This window comes from Abramis brama (assembly GCF_963993115.1).
Source record: "Abramis brama genome assembly, chromosome: 4".
NCBI lineage: Eukaryota > Metazoa > Chordata > Actinopteri > Cypriniformes > Leuciscidae > Abramis > Abramis brama.
The window spans coordinates 4,502,230-4,521,561 of NC_139966.1; the positions used below are offsets into that span (position 1 = coordinate 4,502,230).

The following is a 19,332-nucleotide window of genomic DNA, read 5'->3' on the forward strand; positions in this document are numbered from 1 at the left end:
CAGTTTAATGACGAGAGAAACCCACGCGCATCTGCAAAGGGACGGATGACCCGATGAAACGTTGTGTCGTCGTAGGAGAGGAATGTGGACAAACGTTGACACAACATATTGTTGTACACAACAAAATTTCGGACCCACTGCTCCTCGTTAAAGCCAGTATGCTCCCACCAGTCCTGAGATCTCTCTCACACACAATAACTGAAGCATATGCACAATGGTGGCACTTTTCATCCTCCTTCGCCTCAAATTTGAAATGCTCCCACACTCCACTCCGTTTTGACCGTCTCATGTTTGGTTTCTTTTTTGCCGCCTCAGGTTTGTGTCGGGTCTCTCGCCGCCCGAGAGAATCTCGTGTCACGTTCGCAATGTTCAATTAGCCGACAATTAATTTAATTTAATCGAGTAAATTCTTGTCGACAATTAATCGATAATCGATTAACCGTTTACATCCCTACTATGAATATAACTCCGGTAATCTGACCCTTGTTTAGAGACGCACGTATTTGCTCAGTGAGAAGCAGCAAAGCCGACATAGTTGACCGCAAGGGTCGAAAGCCATGCTGGCAATCACTGAGCAGGTTATTATTTTCAAGGTGGTTAATTAGTTGATTATATAATATTTTTTCAAGCAACTTGGAAATGGTTGGGAGAATTGCAATTGGACGGTAGTTGGAAATATTAGTTGGATCATCAGACTTAAACATCGGGGTGACCTGGGCCGTTTTCCACAGGGCAGGAAATACTGATTGTCTAATACACAGATTAACTAAATGATGAAAGAGTGGTATAAGAGTACTGGCATGAGTTTTAAGAAAAATCATGTTTAAATTATTTGTATCACAAGCATGAGAAGCATTCAGAGAACACAAAATATTAGTTATATCATTTTGTACAATTTCAGAAAAAGAGAATTGCTGAGATAATGCTGGTACTGATGTGAGAAACAGAGGAATAGTAAATTTAGAGGATAATTCTTGTACAGATGCAATAAAATACTCATTAAAAGAATTAGCAATTTTATCATGATCAGTGAGAAGAGTACCATTTATGGATATTTGTAAACTATTATTATTTTTAATTTTATTTTCACCAGTTATAGATTTCAATGTTCGCCATAATGTTCTTGGGTTGGAAACTGTTCGACTAATTTGATTTTCATAATAAGACTGTTTTGCTTTGTATAATTCAAATTTACACTTATTTCTAAACTGTGTGAAAATAAGCTTAGCTTCGGGTGTTTTTAATAATCTGTAGGCTTTCAAGGAAGAGGCCTTCTTTTTTAGGAGCTGTAAAATATCAGAAGTTACCCAAGGTACTGTATTTTGTTTAATATGTATTTTACAGGTAGTTGTATATTTTTGACGTATTATCTCCACTCTCCTATGGAAATTTGACAGAACATGATCGGGATTTTGCAGAAACATCTCGTTACTCCAATCAGTACCAGCAAATTCAGCATTAAACTGAGACCATTTTGAATTTGGGACTTTTTTAATGTAATTATTTTTATGACATTTTGGCTGTTTAAAACATTTCCTAATGACATATATAAGTGAATGATCTGAAACTGCTGTGTTTATCACTCCTGATATGCCATACTTGGAGGGTTGATTAGTGAAAATAAGGTCCAAAATAGAATTTCGTGTTTTACCAAATCTGGTGGGATCTTTAATTAATTGATGAAGACCATATTTTATGGCAGTTGTTTTCAGAAGTTTAGATGAATTATCAATCCAATTTAAATTTATGTCACCAAGAATAACAAGCTCATTAGTTTTAACCGATTTTATTAAGTCCGAGAACTGCAATAAATATGCAGTTGGACTGACATTTGGAGGCTTGTATGTGACAATAATAGTAACTGAAAGTTGATTTGTAAAATGAATAACCAATTGAAGTGACTCTGATACTGTTGATAGTTTTACTATAGAATGCGCATATTTTTTATTTACATAAAGAGCAACACCACCACCAGTTCTATCAGTCCTGTCTTTGCGATATAATAAATAGTTTTCAATCGCAAGAAATGAATCAGATATAACAGGAGTCAGCCATGATTCAGATATTGCCATAACATGAGCCTTTGTTTGAGTAAGCATGATTTTAAATTCATCCAGTTTGGGAACAAGACTTCTCATATTTAGATGGCAAACTTTGAAACCTCTGATTGAAGCCTTGTTTTGATCCAGGAAGAACCCTGGGAGTGCTTAAACGTGTTACAGGAGTGGCTGTTGTTTGTGTTTCAGTACAAGCTGACGGTGCCTAAAGTGGGCCTCATCTCGGACCTGTGCACGTCGCTCTCGGCTCTGTCGGGCGTCCCGGCTCAGAAGGTAACCGTGGGCATGGAGAAGCTAACCTCTCACCTCTAATGCTGAGCTTCCCAGCATTCACTGTGTTTCCTCTGCCCGTCCAGATGATTGTCACGGACATATACAACCACAGGTTTCACCGGATATTCGCCAGCAACGAGAACCTGAGCAGCATCATGGAGCGGGACACCATCTATGTGTGAGCTCCTGTGGTTACTGAGGCGGGTGAGAGGTCAGTGCGTGTTTCTGATCCCTGCGTCTGTGTCCGTGTGGAGCAGGTTCGAGCTGGCCGGCAGCCAGGACACCGATCACGTGGTGATTCCTGTTCATCTGCGGGAGAAGTACAAGCAGTCGGGCTTCAACCACACCAGTACGCCGCTCTTCGGCCAGCCGTTCCTGCTCAGCGTCCCGCGCACCATCAACGAGGACAAGCTGTACAACCTGCTCCTGCTGCGCCTCTGGTGTGTAGCGGCTTCACACAGGGCTGGGTTTCCCCACACCTACACTGTCTTAAGCTGTACCTTACCGTTAATACATGTTTCTCCAAACCTTCCCTACGCTACGCTGTTCTTAAGCTGTGCTTTAAGCTGTACCTTACCATTAATACATGTTTCCCAAAACCTTCCCTACGCTACGCTGTTCTTAAGCTGTACCTTAAGCTTTACCTTATCATTAAAGCAACACTAAGGAAGATTTTTTACCTCAAAATGATGTTTCCAAAATCGTTTCAGTAGTTCATCAAGTCGTAACAGGGTGAAAGGCACTTATGCCTCCACTTTGCGGTCCTTTATCTGCTATATCCACGCTATGTAAGATTGCCAGATCGGGTCGCGTTTCTGTAGTTCTAATGAGACATAAGAAAACTACAAATTTGACTTTCTTTACGGCAAGCATTACAATAGTCATTATTTTGTTTGGTAAGTGTCAATGTTATTGGGAAATCCAGCCCAAAACACACATAGATGTATCAAAAACAGACCCTCTCATCTAATGTTTAGTTGATGGGAATGTTTATTGTTGCTGCTAGTTGAGAGTTCGTCTGGTGTCGTTTCAGTCGTTTCGTTCGGCCGGCCACTGAGGACGAGGAGAGCGAGGAGACGCTCTCACCCAAACAACACTCCATCAACGGCAACGCCACCAATGGTATAATGGAGGAGGGGTGGCCTAGTAAGCATGTGTTTGACCGCATCTCTTCTCACACATGTCAGTGTTGGCATTCACTAACCAACAATGCATCCTGCGCCACTGCATGTTGACATGTTTACCTCATCATTCCCTCGGGCCATTTTGACCCGGAATTGTTTTTTTAATTTGAGTGTTCATCAGAGGGGTCCAAGACCCTAGGACTTTTGTCACACTTGAACCACGAATACACACAAAAAAAATGGATCTGAGGAGTTTTGAGGATGAAATTTAAAAAAAGTAACAAATCCTTCCCTCTCGGGGCAATTTGACTCCCTTAGGAATGAAGGGAATGTGAGGAATGCTTCAGTACACATAGAAAAACCTAAAAATGCTCAATTCTGACTAAAAATGCTAACACTTTTCCAAAAAAATATTTTATGTCTACACGTGTATCTGAATGCATACTGAAGTAAACTGACCCAGCGGAACAGCTCATTTGCTCCATATAGAGCTATAAGGCCATCTAGAGTCGTGAAATATCATGGTATATATATTTTATTCCACAAGAGGTCAGCAAAGACACACAATGAAGATAGTGAGAGCTGAGTTAAAGAGTTATGCATGAAATTATGAGTTATTTTAAATTTAAGTTGAACGAATGTGAGGAATGTGCTTAAATTACTATTTATTTATAATTTTTTGATCAAATCTAGTAATTTAATTACAATAAAAAACAAAAATAATTGAAAAATAGAGAAAAATATTATCAAAATTAAATAAACTTTCTGGACAAATTTCAGTATAATTAATGTCTCAAGAGAAAGGTTTGTCCTAGAACGCGAGGGAAGGATGAGGGTCAAGAGGTCTGAGGCACTGAAGCGCGAGGGAAGGATGAGGGTCAAGAGGTTTGAGGCACTGAAGCGCGAGGGAAGGATGAGGGTCAAGAGGTCTGAGGCACTGAAGCGCGAGGGAAGGATGAGGGTCAAGAGGTTTGAGGCACTGAAGCGTGAGGGAAGGATGAGGGTCAAGAGGTTTGAGGCACTGAAGCGCGAGGGAAGGATGAGGGTCAAGAGGTCTGAGGCACTGAAGCGTGAGGGAAGGATGAGGGTCAAGAGGTTTGAGGCACTGAAGCGTGAGGGAAGGATGAGGGTCAAGAGGTTTGAGGCACTGAAGCGCGAGGGAAGGATGAGGGTCAAGAGGTCTGAGGCACTGAAGCGCGAGGGAAGGATGAGGGTCAAGAGGTTTGAGGCACTGAAGCGTGAGGGAAGGATGAGGGTCAAGAGGTTTGAGGCACTGAAGCGTGAGGGAAGGATGAGGGTCAAGAGGTCTGAGGCACTGAAGCGCGAGGGAAGGATGAGGGTCAAGAGGTCTGAGGCACTGAAGCGCGAGGGAAGGATGAGGGTCAAGAGGTCTGAGGCACTGAAGCGCGAGGGAAGGATGAGGGTCAAGAGGTTTGAGGCACTGAAGCGTGAGGGAAGGATGAGGGTCAAGAGGTTTGAGGCACTGAAGCGCGAGGGAAGGATGAGGGTCAAGAGGTCTGAGGCACTGAAGCGTGAGGGAAGGATGAGGGTCAAGAGGTTTGAGGCACTGAAGCGCGAGGGAAGGATGAGGGTCAAGAGGTCTGAGGCACTGAAGCGTGAGGGAAGGATGAGGGTCAAGAGGTCTGAGGCACTGAAGCGCGAGGGAAGGATGAGGGTCAAGAGGTCTGAGGCACTGAAGCGCGAGGGAAGGATGAGGGTCAAGAGGTCTGGGGCACTGAAGCGCGAGGGAAGGATGAGGGTCAAGAGGTCTGAGGCACTGAAGCGCGAGGGAAGGATGAGGGTCAAGTGGTCTGAGGCACTGAAGCGCGAGGGAAGGATGAGGGTCAAGAGGTCTGAGGCACTGAAGCGCGAGGGAAGGATGAGGGTCAAGAGGTCTGAGGCACTGAAGCGTGAGGGAAGGATGAGGGTCAAGAGGTCTGAGGCACTGAAGCGCGAGGGAAGGATGAGGGTCAAGAGGTTTGAGGCACTGAAGCGCGAGGGAAGGATGAGGGTCAAGAGGTTTGAGGCACTGAAGCGTGAGGGAAGGATGAGGGTCAAGAGGTCTGAGGCACTGAAGCGCGAGGGAAGGATGAGGGTCAAGAGGTTTGAGGCACTGAAGCGCGAGGGAAGGATGAGGGTCAAGAGGTCTGAGGCACTGAAGCGTGAGGGAAGGATGAGGGTCAAGAGGTTTGAGGCACTGAAGCGTGAGGGAAGGATGAGGGTCAAGAGGTTTGAGGCACTGAAGCGCGAGGGAAGGATGAGGGTCAAGAGGTCTGAGGCACTGAAGCGTGAGGGAAGGATGAGGGTCAAGAGGTCTGAGGCACTGAAGCGCGAGGGAAGGATGAGGGTCAAGAGGTTTGAGGCACTGAAGCGCGAGGGAAGGATGAGGGTCAAGAGGTCTGAGGCACTGAAGCGCGAGGGAAGGATGAGGGTCAAGAGGTTTGAGGCACTGAAGCGCGAGGGAAGGATGAGGGTCAAGAGGTTTGAGGCACTGAAGCGCGAGGGAAGGATGAGGGTCAAGAGGTCTGAGGCACTGAAGCGCGAGGGAAGGATGAGGGTCAAGAGGTCTGAGGCACTGAAGCGTGAGGGAAGGATGAGGGTCAAGAGGTTTGAGGCACTGAAGCGTGAGGGAAGGATGAGGGTCAAGAGGTCTGAGGCACTGAAGCGTGAGGGAAGGATGAGGGTCAAGAGGTCTGAGGCACTGAAGCGCGAGGGAAGGATGAGGGTCAAGAGGTTTGAGGCACTGAAGCGCGAGGGAAGGATGAGGGTCAAGAGGTTTGAGGCACTGAAGCGTGAGGGAAGGATGAGGGTCAAGAGGTTTGAGGCACTGAAGCGCGAGGGAAGGATGAGGGTCAAGAGGTCTGAGGCACTGAAGCGCGAGGGAAGGATGAGGGTCAAGAGGTTTGAGGCACTGAAGCGCGAGGGAAGGATGAGGGTCAAGAGGTCTGAGGCACTGAAGCGCGAGGGAAGGATGAGGGTCAAGAGGTCTGAGGCACTGAAGCGCGAGGGAAGGATGAGGGTCAAGAGGTCTGGGGCACTGAAGCGCGAGGGAAGGATGAGGGTCAAGAGGTCTGAGGCACTGAAGCGCGAGGGAAGGATGAGGGTCAAGAGGTCTGAGGCACTAAAGCGCGAGGGAAGGATGAGGGTCAAGAGGTCTGAGGCACTGAAGCGCGAGGGAAGGATGAGGGTCAAGAGGTCTGAGGCACTGAAGCGTGAGGGTAGGATGAGGGTCAAGAGGTCTGAGGCACTGAAGCGCGAGGGAAGGATGAGGGTCAAGAGGTTTGAGGCACTGAAGCGCGAGGGAAGGTAGAGGGTCAAGAGGTTTGAGGCACTGAAGCGCGAGGGAAGGATGAGGGTCAAGAGGTCTGAGGCACTGAAGCGTGAGGGAAGGATGAGGGTCAAGAGGTCTGAGGCACTGAAGCGTGAGGGAAGGATGAGGGTCAAGAGGTCTGAGGCACTGAAGCGCGAGGGAAGGATGAGGGTCAAGAGGTCTGAGGCACTGAAGCGCGAGGGAAGGATGAGGGTCAAGAGGTCTGAGGCACTGAAGCGCGAGGGAAGGATGAGGGTCAAGAGGTCTGAGGCACTGAAGCGCGAGGGAAGGATGAGGGTCAAGAGGTCTGAGGCACTGAAGCGTGAGGGAAGGATGAGGGTCAAGAGGTTTGAGGCACTGAAGCGTGAGGGAAGGATGAGGGTCAAGAGGTTTGAGGCACTGAAGCGTGAGGGAAGGATGAGGGTCAAGAGGTTTGAGGCACTGAAGCGTGAGGGAAGGATGAGGGTCAAGAGGTTTGAGGCACTGAAGCGTGAGGGAAGGATGAGGGTCAAGAGGTCTGAGGCACTGAAGCGTGAGGGAAGGATGAGGGTCAAGAGGTTTGAGGCACTGAAGCGTGAGGGAAGGATGAGGGTCAAGAGGTCTGAGGCACTGAAGCGTGAGGGAAGGATGAGGGTCAAGAGGTTTGAGGCACTGAAGCGTGAGGGAAGGATGAGGGTCAAGAGGTTTGAGGCACTGAAGCGTGAGGGAAGGATGAGGGTCAAGAGGTTTGAGGCACTGAAGCGCGAGGGAAGGATGAGGGTCAAGAGGTTTGAGGCACTGAAGCGCGAGGGAAGGATGACGGTCAAGAGGTTTGAGGCACTGAAGCGCGAGGGAAGGATGAGGGTCAAGAGGTTTGAGGCACTGAAGCGTGAGGGAAGGATGAGGGTCAAGAGGTTTGAGGCACTGAAGCGTGAGGGAAGGATGAGGGTCAAGAGGTCTGAGGCACTGAAGCGCGAGGGAAGGATGAGGGTCAAGAGGTCTGAGGCACTGAAGCGTGAGGGAAGGATGAGGGTCAAGAGGTCTGAGGCACTGAAGCGTGAGGGAAGGATGAGGGTCAAGAGGTCTGAGGCATTGAAGCGCGAGGGAAGGATGAGGGTCAAGAGGTTTGAGGCACTGAAGCGTGAGGGAAGGATGAGGGTCAAGAGGTTTGAGGCACTGAAGCGTGAGGGAAGGATGAGGGTCAAAAGGTCTGAGGCACTGAAGCGCGAGGGAAGGATGAGGGTCAAGAGGTCTGAGGCACTGAAGCGTGAGGGAAGGATGAGGGTCAAGGGGTTTGAGGCACTGATGGCTCATCTGTCTCGCAGGTGAGATGGAGACGGACGAGCCAGACGACGAGTCCAGCCAGGAGCAGGAGCCTCCCTCGGAGAACGACAACAGCAGCCCGTCGGAGGACTCGCTGGGCGGCGGAGACCACGAGCTGGGGAACTCCTGCAAAGCCCCGACGCCCAACGGCCAGAAGAAGCGCCTCTTCACATTCCAGTTCAACAACATGGGGAAGACCGACGCCAACTTCATCAGGGCAGGCGAGCCACGGCAGATCCGCTTCGACGAGGACCACGCCAGACTCAGCGGTGGGAGACGCTAACGTGTGTTTCCAGAGATCAGTGGTGTTTAAAGTGATCATCTGACTCGTGTCATTGTTTTCGTGCAGATAGATGCTATCTCTCCTTGGACTGGGAGCCAGAAACGAAGAGGAAGTACTTCAACGAGTCGGTGGCTGAGGTAAATCTCTCCCGCTTCCTGTCGAGAGTCGTTGGTGTGGTGAGATTTGAGATGCTTGACTGTTTCCTCCGCAGGACTTTGATAAGCACGAGAGTATGGAGTACAAGCCCCAGAAGAAGAGCTTCTTCAAGCTGAAGGATTGCATTGAGCTCTTCACCACCAAAGAGAAGCTGGGAGCTGCAGACCCGTGGTGAGGCCGAGCGGGTGTTCTAGGGGTGGGCCGTGTGGCAAAAATACCACATCAAGATTCTTTCAGCAAAATCACGATTCTTTTTCATGTTGGTTTTTCTACATGTATAAAATAAGAGTATAAAATAAAAAGAATGGCAGACATTTAGGCCAAAGTGGTGAAGATAAAAATCATTTTATATTTATCAAAAAATAAGAGCAAAAATACACATTAGATACTCTGGTGGCAAACAATATTCTATTACTGAATAAGAGACAAACATGGATCAGTTGTCTTTTAAAGGTTATTTATTTCCTTGCAAGGAAAGGTCAGCAGTCATACAGTCATTACAAAGTGCCTGCAGAGTGTGACCACGAGTGGGGTATCCTTCATTCTTTATAGTTGTTTTCCCGAGGCTAAATGAAGATATCTCTCAGCCATAACTAATACATTGTTTAGATTTGTCTATCATATTATACCCTTGAATTTAGACCCTCTGTCTCGGTCATACACTTACTAGTCACACATTAACTTTTGTCAGGTCATATACAAGAAGATACACACACATACATACATTCATAAGGGTATGTATCGACACTACATTCTAGCTATCTAATTACCATCATATTTCTAAGATTCTATAAATATAATTAAATGCAAACATATAGAACATATTAAATTTCTTCCACAATTCACATTACATACACATACCATGATATACAAACAAAATAAACAGTGCTTTATTTTTTCAGCCACAGTCGCATTCAAGTAAGAAATGGAATGAACAAATATAAAAATATTTTTTTTATAAATGTATAAATTATACATTGATTCTTATTACAGCTACTGAATTAAAGTTCTCAGTCAAGAGCAGTGAGTGATTAACATTTGAAGGCAGCATTTTATTCATAATGGCGAAATAATAATTCAAAAGCAAAACGATTAAAAATAAATATTTGGAAGTGGAAATGGCAGCCGCCTACTGGTTACAGTGGTAATTTAATGTCTTTTTTATTTTTAAACAAGTGTTGGTTTTCCTACATCTTGAAACTTTTAGTTTTATAAATGGGGACAATCTTTGAAAGTTGAACAAATACTGTTTTGGTCATCACATTAAAAATAACATTTAAATATGATATGAGAAGATGTGTGACATTCTTGAAAGCATTTTACTATTCCTTCCAAACTTCCATGGCTACAGTGAGTGTTACTACAGTAAATCCATGGTGAATGTTGCTGATCTGTGGACTTAAAGCTTTCTATATCTTGTTCATTCATGGCACAATGTGTTTCCTGGTTGTTCTAGGGTTAATTACAGAGAAATCTGAATGCTAGATCTCGCAACGATGTTATTATTTCTGTGGCGAATTCAAGTGCTTTCTTCACTGGATCTCCAGCGCTGTGTATTAACAGTGTCGCTGCGCTGTCTATTACTGGTCCAATCTGATAAACGGTCCGTGAAGCACAAACGAGTAGCGCAGTTTCGTTACGCTTTCATTACGTTTGCCACTAGATGTTGGGCAGTGTGGTGGTGTCGCGACTGCTTACACAATTTTGGACGCACCGGCAGGAAAACTGGTCCAACGAATCGTTCGTTTTGTGATGCGTACTGAACCCGAAAGCCTCGTACTGAACAGTTCAATACGAATACGTGTATCGTTACAGCCCTAGTATTAATGCACACACTTGAGATGATTTCTGAGCGATACTTTAATAGCGAGTCTTCACATAATGACAGAACATGATACGGGCCGATATCTGAGACTCAATGCGAGATCCAGAGACCTGATCAGAGAGATTGAGATGTTTGAGGTGCTTCTGGTGCTGACTCTAGCTGAGACTGAGTGTGCGTGTGTGTGTGTCAGGTACTGTCCCACCTGTAAGCAGCACCAGCAGGCCACGAAGAAGCTGGACCTGTGGAGTGTGCCGCCGGTGCTGGTGGTCCATCTCAAGCGCTTCTCCTACAGCCGCTACATGAGGGACAAGCTGGACTCGCTGGTGGATTTCCCTCTGCGGTACGTCAGCGACAGCTCAGTGTGACAGAGGTGTGTGTGTGTCAGAGGTGTGTGTGTGTGAACGGTCTCGCTCTGTTGACCCTCAGTGATCTGGACATGTCCCAGTTCCTCATCAACCCCGACGCCGGGCCCTGCCGCTACGACCTCATTGCCGTCTCTAACCACTACGGAGGCTTGGGGGGAGGACACTGTGAGTATCACGAGCCCGAGCCGGGCCTCCCTCAACACTCTTACTAGTAGATTATTAGTATTAGTAGAGTGTTAGTAGAGTGTTAGTAGAGTGTCTGAACACAGATGATGTGAGTATGATGTGATTAGTAGAGTATTAGTAGAGTGTCTGAACACAGATGATGTGAGTATGATGTGATTAGTAGAGTATTAGTAGAGTGTTAGTAGTGTTAGTAGAGTATTAGTAGAGTGTCTGAACACAGATGATGTGTGAGTATGATGTGATTAGTAGAGTATTAGTAGAGTATTAGTAGAGTGTCTGAACACAGATGATGTGTGAGTATTATGTGATTAGTAGAGTGTTAGTAGAGTATTAGTAGAGTGTTAAGCCGGTCGCACACCGGACGCGCAGCTCAGCGCCGCGCAGCGCCACGTCTAGGACAACTGTCACCTGAAAATCCGTTAGCATCAGCAATTTTCTGATTTCTGTAAATAAATATAAAACTAAATGTATATTGCAGCACGGGGTTAAGTCCGTATATACATTAACTACGATTTGAGACACATAAATATAAATTTAATATAAAACTATGTAAATGGCGCTGTGTGGCGCGGCAGGGTTTTGAACACGGTCCTGAGCCGTTGCTGGGAGCCGCGGACAGACGCCGCCGTTGTGTGTACTCTCATAGAGAATAATGTGTTCGAATTTAAAAGACGTGGCGCGGCGCTGAGCTGCGCGTCCGGTGTGCGACCGGCTTTAGTAGAGTGTTAGTAGTAGTGTCTGAACACAGATGATGTGAGAGTATGATGCGGTTAGTAGAGTGTTAGTAGAGTGTTAGTAGAGTGTTAGTAGAGTGTTAGTAGAGTGTTTAGTAGTAGTGTCTGAACACAGATGATGTGAGAGTATGATGCGATTAGTAGAGTGTTAGTAGAGTGTTAGTAGAGTGTGAACACAGATGATGTGAGTATGATGCGATTAGTAGAGTGTTAGTAGAGTGTTAGTAGAGTGTTAGTAGAGTGTTAGTAGAGTGTTAGTAGAGTGTTAGTAGAGTGTTAGTAGAGTGTTAGTAGAGTGTTAGTAGAGTGTTAGAGTGTTAGTAGAGTGTTAGTAGAGTGTTAGTAGAGTGTCTGAACAGATGATGTGTGAGTATGATGCGATTAGTAGAGTGTTAGTAGAGTGTTAGTAGAGTGTTAGTAGAGTGTCTGAACACAGATGATGTGAGAGTATGATGCGATTAGTAGAGTGTTAGTAGAGTGTTAGTAGAGTGTTAGTAGAGTGTTAGTAGAGTGTTAGTAGAGTGTTTAGTAGAGTGTCTGAACACAGATGATGTGAGAGTATGATGCGATTAGTAGAGTGTTAGTAGAGTGTCTGAACACAGATGATGTGAGAGTATGATGTGATTAGTAGAGTGTTAGTAGAGTATTAGTAGTAGTGTCTGAACACAGATGATGTGAGAGTATGATGCAGGGAACTACACTGCGACCTTTTGAAATGCCATTGCGACCCTAATTTTTAATGGGTCGCAAATGTATCACTGATTATTTTTGTACCTTTGTTTTAGGCAATAGCCTATGCTATGATTTACTATGAGCGTTTATTAAAACAGAAATGTGTATTTTAAGAATACGTTTTATAACGTGCTCTGAGCATTTAAAACATCAAGTTGGCTTCAGCCCCGCGACCGTTACTTAGATTAAAACGTAGCCTACCATTGTATCAGTGCTGCGCGAGCTCTCTCTCTCACTCAAACACGGACGCACGCACACAGAGAGAGAAGATAATTGTAAAATGAAAATTGACGGGCTATAGTTTAACATTTATTATTTAATATTTAACGTTTAATATTTTAACGTGTTCTAACGTGTGCGTTCCTCAGCGCGTACATGTGAAGCTCACATGCACTAAAAGCCTGTCTACCAGCGCCTGGATACTGGACACTAAGTTATCTTTCGAGTCTTATTGTGCTTATACTGTTAAATACACACAATGTTTACATAAAGAAAGTCGGTTATGTCTAAAGTGAAAGCAAACTTGAGAAAATTGAGTAAATCTGCTTGTCAAATGCGTGTATATTAGACGCGTCGCGCGCAACTCTTAAAGAGACAGTATAGCAATAGCAAACACGCTGCCACTTGTCCTTAAAGGGATAGTTCACCCAAAAATAAAAATTATCTCATCATTTACGCACTCTAATGTTGTTCCAAACCTGTATTAATTTCCTTCTAATATTTTCTAATATTTTTCTAATATTAATATTTTGAAGAATATGGCTATCCAAACAGTAGCTGGTCCCCACTGACTTCCATAGGAGAAAAATATACTAAGTCACTGGGGTACATCAACTGTTTGGTTACCCACATTCTTCCAAATAACTTTTATTTTCAACTGAAGAAAGAAACTTATTCGAGTTTAAAACAACTTGAGAGAGTAAATTATGACAATTTGAATTTTTAGGAGAACTATCCCTTTAATGTTAATAAAACAACACAATGCAAAGAGAAAATCACTCACTGCTATTGACTGATAACTTTAATAGTAGCTTTAATAAGTATCAACGTATAATTTATACAGTGAAGTCTGTTTTGTTTTATTTTCATATTTGTTAATTTAATTACTTTCTTCAATGCTACTGTTAAATACACCTACTGAAGCTGAAAACATTTTAATACACTTAGTATATTAAGTTGTGTATGTGTAATGTGTATCTTTGATCTTAATATTTAATAACTTAATGACAAATATTTTTATCTTCGCCCCTGTCTGCCATTTATTTTAATTTTTTTTGTTACCTAAGGCTTTGTTTTTAAAATCTGGACATTAGTTTGGCTGTAATGCTCAGTCACAAAATACAAATAGTAAAACCAACATAAAAAAGAATCATGATAAAATTGTGATTTTCCTGAAAAAAATTGTGATATGATATTTTTGCCATATCGCCCACCCCTAATTGGAATAATAAATTAAGTAGCCTATCTTAATTGGACACAATGTTCCTGTTTTTTTTTGTTGTTTTTTTGTTTTTTACTGTTTTATGCCATAACAGCAATATTAATATCGCATCACTACTTAAGAGTTCAGGAGTCTGCCCATCTGTGCCAACCATAGTATGTTGAAATCCATTTTGCACTTTATTGTGTACTGTCCCAACCAATGTTAAAGAAAACAAAAACAACAAGGCATGTGGTTTAAAAGATGGTAAGTACAATAAAAAGCACATCTGTTTGCAATACAGTTTCATTATTGTTCATTATTATCCAGAGCGGCTTACTATAAATAATTTGTGCGACCAAATCATGTTTTGTGCCAGTAACTAAAAAAGTTAGTAGCGCAAGTGCCACCAGTGGAAAAGGTTAGTGTAGTTCCCTGTGATGTGATTAGTAGAGTATTAGTAGAGTGTCTGAACACAGATGATGAGAGAGTATGATGTGATTAGTAGAGGTGTTAGTAGTGTGTCTGAACACAGATGATGTGAGAGTATGATGTGATTAGTAGAGTGTTAGTAGAGTATTAGTAGAGTGTCTGAACACAGATGATGAGAGCGTATTGTCAGCAGAAACTGAACTGTTGAGTGTAACTGATTCCCCCGTCAGACACCGCGTACGCCGAGAACAAGGATGAGCAGAAGTGGTACAGCTTCGACGACAGCAGCGTGTCGGCCATCAGTGAGGACCAGATCGTGGTGAGGAGCTCAAGCGTGTCACTGACTCTCCTCCGTTCTTTCAGCATTCACTCGCCCAGTCAGATGAGTGACGTTCTCTCTCTCTCTCTCTCTCTCTCTGTGTGTGTGTCCAGTCCAAAGCAGCGTACGTGCTCTTCTACCAGCGGCAGGACACGGTGCGAGGCACGGGCTACTTCCCCCTGGACCGGCAGACTCCCGCCCAGACCGACGAGACCACCGAGGAGACCGAGGAGGAAGAGGAGGAGGAGGAGGATCTCAACAGCAACCAGCAGCAGCAGCAGCAGGAGCTCCAGCGGTCCATGAACACCAGCTGAGGTGAAGCGCACCCAGAGCCATGCCCACTCCAGCTGAAGAAGTGCTGGACCCGCGGGGCCGCTGTAGTGTTCGCATGAGTCCACGAGTGAGAGATTTACATGTACGCTTGTTTTAGCCTGTATATAGCACTGATGAACGGAGGGATCCGAGGCTGCCTTGCACAATCACTCGTTTGCCAGTTCCTCTGAGCCATTCTGTTGGCTTGAAGAGGGAAGTTTGTTTTCCTGGTTTTCTTTCACCTCAGCCTTAACCGCACTCTCAGACTGTTGCCTTGTCTTTGCACACGTGCGTCACTGGTTTGAGCTCCTGACACAGATGTGCACGCGCTCGCCCGTTCTCTCTCTCTCTCCTGAGGATCCCGGTTCCCACGCTTCGCCCTCGGTCTCCATGAATGTTCTCGGTTCTCGACCGGCGATGGCGAACACAGTCTCTCTCTCTCTCTCTCTGTGGGAACCGGCAGACTCACTGACTGATTGCTTTATAAATTCTGTACATAAGAGTTCACTCTGTGAGTGCGCTTTTAATAAATCTATTTATTTATACGGAAGAAGGCAGAATAAGCGTGGAATGAGGCTTGGATCCGTTCACAGGATATGCTGAATCATCTGTGGGTTTTGTAAACTGAACCGACGTCCTTGCATGATACGGGGATTTCGTGCACTTGAGTTCACTCTGGTTTACATTGAAATGTGCATGTGTATTTATATACAGACTTCAATAAATGTGGGTGAAGTCTTGTGTTGAGTGGGTTCTTGTGTCTGAGCTCGTGTTCGTTGATCAAGCGTTATCTGTTAACATGTTCATATATAGAGCTGGGACTAATGTAACGGACAGAGACGCTAGCAGTGCTTGTTGATCATTACAGTTATATGGACATTAATGCCTGGGTCAGATTGCACCATTTTAGCCCGATCCGTTTGACGTAGGGTGTCGTGGGGATTCGTAAACGACAACGGGCGTCAGGACGCAAGATTCGATCGTTTCGTCTCGTATAGTGTGTCATAGTGGACGACGACCAACTAGCGTCTGCGATGCCTCATGACATCACCATAAAAAGACTAGCATGTTTAATTATTTTTCTGTCCTCCACGACGTGTGTGTGTGTGAGTGCGTTAGTACGTGAGTGAGTGAGTGTGTGTGTATGTATACAGATGGTAACCAACCAGAATGCCTATTACGGTAAACTACCGCGGTAAAAATAAACCAGTCGCATTTCAAAGTCATTCGCGAAATAACCGCCAGGTGGCGCAAAGGGATATTGCGCAAAACAGCATTATTTTCAATTGCCGTAAGTGGGGTTAATGTCAATTAACAGTAAGGATGAAAACTACAACTATGGTAAACATAATAGAACATTTTATAAGGCCAGAAAAATAGAATAACAAGTTAAAAATAGAGACGATAACAATATAACCTGTATTTCATATTGTAGGCCTAGACGTTGGTGGGCGACAAGCCTATTCCCCGGGGAGCAGTGCGATTAAAAAAAACACACACACAAAAAAAGAAAAAAAAAACACAAAAACAAATTTAATACCAAAAATAACAAACAAAAGTAAATTATGTGCAATGAAAAGCTGATTATTTGTACTATTCTATTGAGGAATGAGACGAATGAAGAGCGCTTCTCGCTCGTGTGAGCAAACACACATTGGAACGTTTGGGCATTGCGCAACGAGTAAAGTCATAGCCGAGTGGTAGAACTTACGTCTCGATCATTTAGATGACACGGGTTCAAATCCCGAACCAACTTGGACTACTGTAATTTTTATATTAGCCTATTAATGCATTTTATAGCCTATTATTGATGCAGAGAGATTTGTCTAGTTCTACAACTCTGTTACACCATAGTTTTTTGCTTATAGCCTATTTATGAAATAAAATTACCATGCATTTCCATTTTACACTAAGGAACATACAATGACTTGACTTCTGTAGCCTAATAATTCCAATCGTGATTTCAAAAGCAGTTCTGTAAAAAAAAAAAAAAAAAATTATATATATATATACATAGAAGTAGTGTTCGACAAACGCGTTCAAAACTGTAAACTTTTATTCATATTAGGCTCGTCTCTGTCTCCGGGAACTACGGCGTCACAAAAATGAACCGAAAGCCACTTGCCTCAGCTCACGATACGAAATTAATCGTCTATGTCTAAAGCCTGATTATGCAATCCATATGAAACCGAGAGGTACAGAGGATCTACTCAAGCATGTTTAGCTATCATGTAAGCGCTTCCCAATGAGAAAAGGACAAGGAAAGGGGGAAAATTGTAAAAACAGATCAAATAAATGTATTTGTCAATGTTGCGATATTGTTTCATTTAAGTTCATAATTATTCTATAAATGTTATTTAGTTTAACAGCAGATCGAAGCACTGTGGTTCGAGATTTATTTGAAAAAACTTTAATTCACAAATTGCACCCTGGTTGTAAGGATTCAAAGATCCCTGTGGAATTTAATATTGAGTTTAATATTTGAGCGTTTTAATTCTTCAATTATTGAAATAATTAAATATTTAGTAATAAACATTTATGACAGAAATATTACTACATAGCCTAAATTATTTAATTCCTCAATTATCAACACTTTAATAGCCTATTGCTAATGTCTAGAATAGCGATTTAAGTGTGAATTGCAAACTCTTTGTTTTAAGTCAGTCTCAAACTCAGAGCCTGTGGGGGGTTTGGAGGGACAGTTCAGTGGCTTTATCGTGGGGGTGCAGGACAGAGGTGTTAATGTTCCGTCTGTCATATGGAGAGTGTTGGATAGCAGCCTGATGAGCAGGCAAAGGCAAAATTCTTTTAAAGATAAATCTCCGAAAGTCTATATGTAGGCCCTATATATTATTAAATTATAAATATTGTAGTTTTATTTATTGTATTTAAAGGTTTTCCACACATAATTTCAATTTAGCAGATACAGAGCTCTTTAATTCGCGATCAATCTCGTTGTAAGGTGAATTCAGCAAGGCATGCTGTGTCTTTGAAGCAACAAAGGCTATTTGTTACAGTTTCTTCCTTTGTGATTTGTGTATGACACGCAGCGACATATACAGTTTTATCAGCTGTATGGTGTGTTTTTACCCTGAAATGTTTAATTTCGAGAAAGACCCGGCGCGCACAGTGAAGGAGACAAAAGAAACTTACTAAAAAAAGATCCAGCACGAGAGAGAGACAAAGAAAAACGCCTGTTCTTAATTTGTTGCTTTGAACTTTTTTCGTTTTGTACCGTTTTAATTTTTTAATTTAGCTGCAATTTCTTTGACAATAGACATTTAAAATGTTGCAAGAATAAGATTCTGTGTTTCTTATTTTGCATCGCAAAGGGAATAAACTCTATCGATGCAACCCTGTTTAAATAAATAAACTGTCCCGACACTTTATTCATACCTTGAAATGTGCGATGGGTTTTCAAACTTAATTTTATTTTTATTTTAAATTTTCATTGTTTATTTTTTTAATTGAAAGCAACACTGTATTGAAAGTATTTTTCTGATTTGTTCGATCTGTTTTGAAAAATGTCTTCTGTTGCTATGGCCGGGTATTACTGCCAGTCATCTCAATCTCGTGAATGATTCACACACACACAAAAAATAATTTAGCAAATTAAAGACGAGCTTCATCATCTTCATTTTCTGGTGCAATCGGCTGACAGTCTTCCTTCATCAGATGTGTCGTCTTTGCAGAGGCTCAACTGGAATGTAGCAAATTTATGTTGTAATGTACAATTGATAATTAAACAAGATGCTTGACTTTAATAAACAGAATAGATACATATTTAAGCATCAAGAACGGAAAAACAAACACTGTTGGCCAGTAGCGTAGCCAGAAAAGAGACTCTGGGTGTGCATCTGAAAATCTGGGTGTGCCACATTTATTGTCAGATTACTGTGCAAAAGTATTAACCATAACCACATAACCATGCCCCACATAACCATAAAACTATAGCAAATATAACTATACATTACACTCAGGATCGCCAATAAGTCAGTCATAACATAGCGGCTGAAAAAATTCTCTGTCGTTTATAGTGTTCGCATTGTGTCAAAGCTCGGTACTTCTAGGGGGGTCCGGGGCCCCCCCCCCCCCCCCCCCCGGAAAGAACATTTTGTACATTTCAAAGATAAATTCATTAATCTGGTGCACTTTGAGTCTCCCGAATCTGCTGTTAAAAATAAATAATCCACCCGCCAACCTCCCGAACCTATATGATATTCTCTGATTTAGATATCTGCATCTGATCATCACATTTCAATAATTCAAATTCTCAGGGTTAAGCATGATAATATGATAAAATATCACACTGAAGTAGGCTGATTTAAAATTAAGATTTACTTAAAGGTGCATTGCGCAACATTTCATGTTAAAAATACCCGTTTTTCTAACCCATACATGCTTAAACAATTGCCTGATGGGCTGAATGAGCCCTTCTATGATCACTGCGATTGCCTCTATAATCCTGTACAGTAAAATAAATAAGAGGGATTCGGGTCGGA

At 43.3% G+C, this 19,332-nt stretch overlaps 1 protein-coding gene across 6 annotated transcripts in view; it reads left to right on the plus strand.

Moving 5' to 3' along the window:
• Nucleotides 1-15,571, plus strand: part of usp15 (ubiquitin specific peptidase 15) — a 29,851-nt gene extending 14,280 nt beyond the window's left edge. For 3 of the 6 annotated variants that reach the window (XM_084110695.1, XM_084110697.1, XM_084110699.1), the window contains 11 exons: nt 2,247-2,330; nt 2,414-2,508; nt 2,588-2,770; nt 3,364-3,476; nt 8,069-8,335; nt 8,416-8,486; nt 8,561-8,676; nt 10,521-10,670; nt 10,757-10,860; nt 14,430-14,518; nt 14,632-15,571. In XM_084110695.1, coding sequence (XP_083966821.1) covers nt 2,247-2,330; nt 2,414-2,508; nt 2,588-2,770; nt 3,364-3,476; nt 8,069-8,335; nt 8,416-8,486; nt 8,561-8,676; nt 10,521-10,670; nt 10,757-10,860; nt 14,430-14,518; nt 14,632-14,832 — 1,473 coding nt within the window. In that variant the 3' untranslated portion in view covers nt 14,833-15,571. The remainder of the gene's footprint in view (nt 1-2,246; nt 2,331-2,413; nt 2,509-2,587; nt 2,771-3,363; nt 3,477-8,068; nt 8,336-8,415; nt 8,487-8,560; nt 8,677-10,520; nt 10,671-10,756; nt 10,861-14,429; nt 14,519-14,631) is intronic. The other 3 variants (XM_084110696.1, XM_084110698.1, XM_084110700.1) reach the window with 1 other exon arrangement.
• Nucleotides 15,572-19,332: the final 3,761 nt, after the last annotated feature.